This window comes from Populus alba, chromosome 1 (genome assembly GCF_005239225.2).
Source record: "Populus alba chromosome 1, ASM523922v2, whole genome shotgun sequence".
NCBI classification, from domain to species: domain Eukaryota; kingdom Viridiplantae; phylum Streptophyta; class Magnoliopsida; order Malpighiales; family Salicaceae; genus Populus; species Populus alba.
Window position 1 is genome coordinate 45322825 of NC_133284.1, and position 1319 is coordinate 45324143.

Below are 1319 nucleotides of genomic sequence, written 5' to 3' on the forward strand. Positions count from 1 at the left end.
ACAAATTCCAATGTCCATATTTTATCATAAATAAATCTTAAAGGGACGAGTTTTTAGGTGAATAGATCATGCATGCATTAAGGTTTACATTAGCCTAAGAATCCAAGGGCTCAATGACCATAAGCTGAAGAATATTATATTCGGAGTTCTATTCAAATATTCGTAGTCAAAATTTAGAGGCCAGCCTTTTAAAATGTGAATTAGTCTAAGAATATTTATCTAATCTTTGAAATTATAATGCAGTCCTTTTTTAAAATGTTTTTTACATGAAAATATATCAAAATAATATTTTTTTATTTTTAAAAAATTTATTTTTAACATTAACATATTAAAACTAAAAAAATAATAAAAAAAAGCTACAATAATAGTACATGAACTTAATTAGTTGCCTTAAAAAGCTTTGAGGCAGCACTTTTATATTATGGAATATTTTTATCACAAGCTAACAGTATAAAATACCCTCCCTCCACCTCCCTTACTGACACTCTTGTAGACACACTCCCACCTTTTGAGAGAATGGCTAGTTCTTTACTCAAGCTTGCAGCCATTCTCTCACTAGTCTTTTCCATCCTCCTAGCCTTGAACACTCAGATAACCTTATCATCCGATATAGAAGACGATGAAGAAGAGTATGTTCTTGACACCCCACTAGAAGATTTCAGATCAAGAAGCCGGTTCTTGGCAAGTGTGATAAAGAAAGGTACACGATGCAACGCTGAGCGTAATAACATATGTAATGGCGTTTCAGCTAACAACGGCACGGGCCTACTTTATTGTTGCAAGAAACATTGCCGGAATGTTCTTGGAGACAAGAACAACTGTGGAATATGTGGCAACAAGTGCAAATTTGGAGAGTCTTGCTGCAATGGAAGATGTACAAATATCATTTCCAACGTTAATCATTGTGGAAAGTGCACCAAGAAGTGTGCTCCGGGGGTTAGATGCCAGTATGGAACATGTGGGTATGCTTAAATGTATTTAATGGTACAAGCACAAGTGTTCTTGGGCATCACAGTTGAAGTCAACAATAAATGGAAGTTTTTTACAATTAGAGACTAGTTTATATGGTTTTGACAGTATTTTCTTTTGCTTTATTTTCACAAAGGGAAGTAGTGGGTGCATGTTTTGTACTTAAATCGTTTGAATTTCTCCAGTTGAGTATACAAAATCATCAGTTTGTGCCACCAATAAAGAAAGCCTGTATGGAGGTGATTCTCTGCTCTTCGAGATCGTTTATCCATACGTATGTAGTTACCATAATTCAAAGTTCAAACCAGAGGGAACATTGATGTTTGATAATTGCTAATTTCATGTGCCAT

General features: G+C 34.5%; 1 protein-coding gene across 1 annotated transcript; it reads left to right on the top strand.

The window, feature by feature from the left end:
• The first annotated feature begins 500 nt into the window (after positions 1-500).
• On the top strand, positions 501-1058 carry LOC118038184 (protein GRIM REAPER). The gene has a single exon (XM_035044503.2). The coding sequence runs from the start codon at positions 517-519 to the stop codon at positions 970-972; it is 456 nt and encodes a 151-aa protein (XP_034900394.1). The 5' UTR covers positions 501-516; the 3' UTR covers positions 973-1058.
• The last annotated feature ends 261 nt before the right edge of the window (positions 1059-1319 follow it).

Coding starts and splice junctions, on each gene's coding strand:
- LOC118038184 (XM_035044503.2), top strand. CDS start 517: ATGGCTAGTTCTTTACTCAAGCTTGCAGCCATTCTCTCACTAGTCTTT.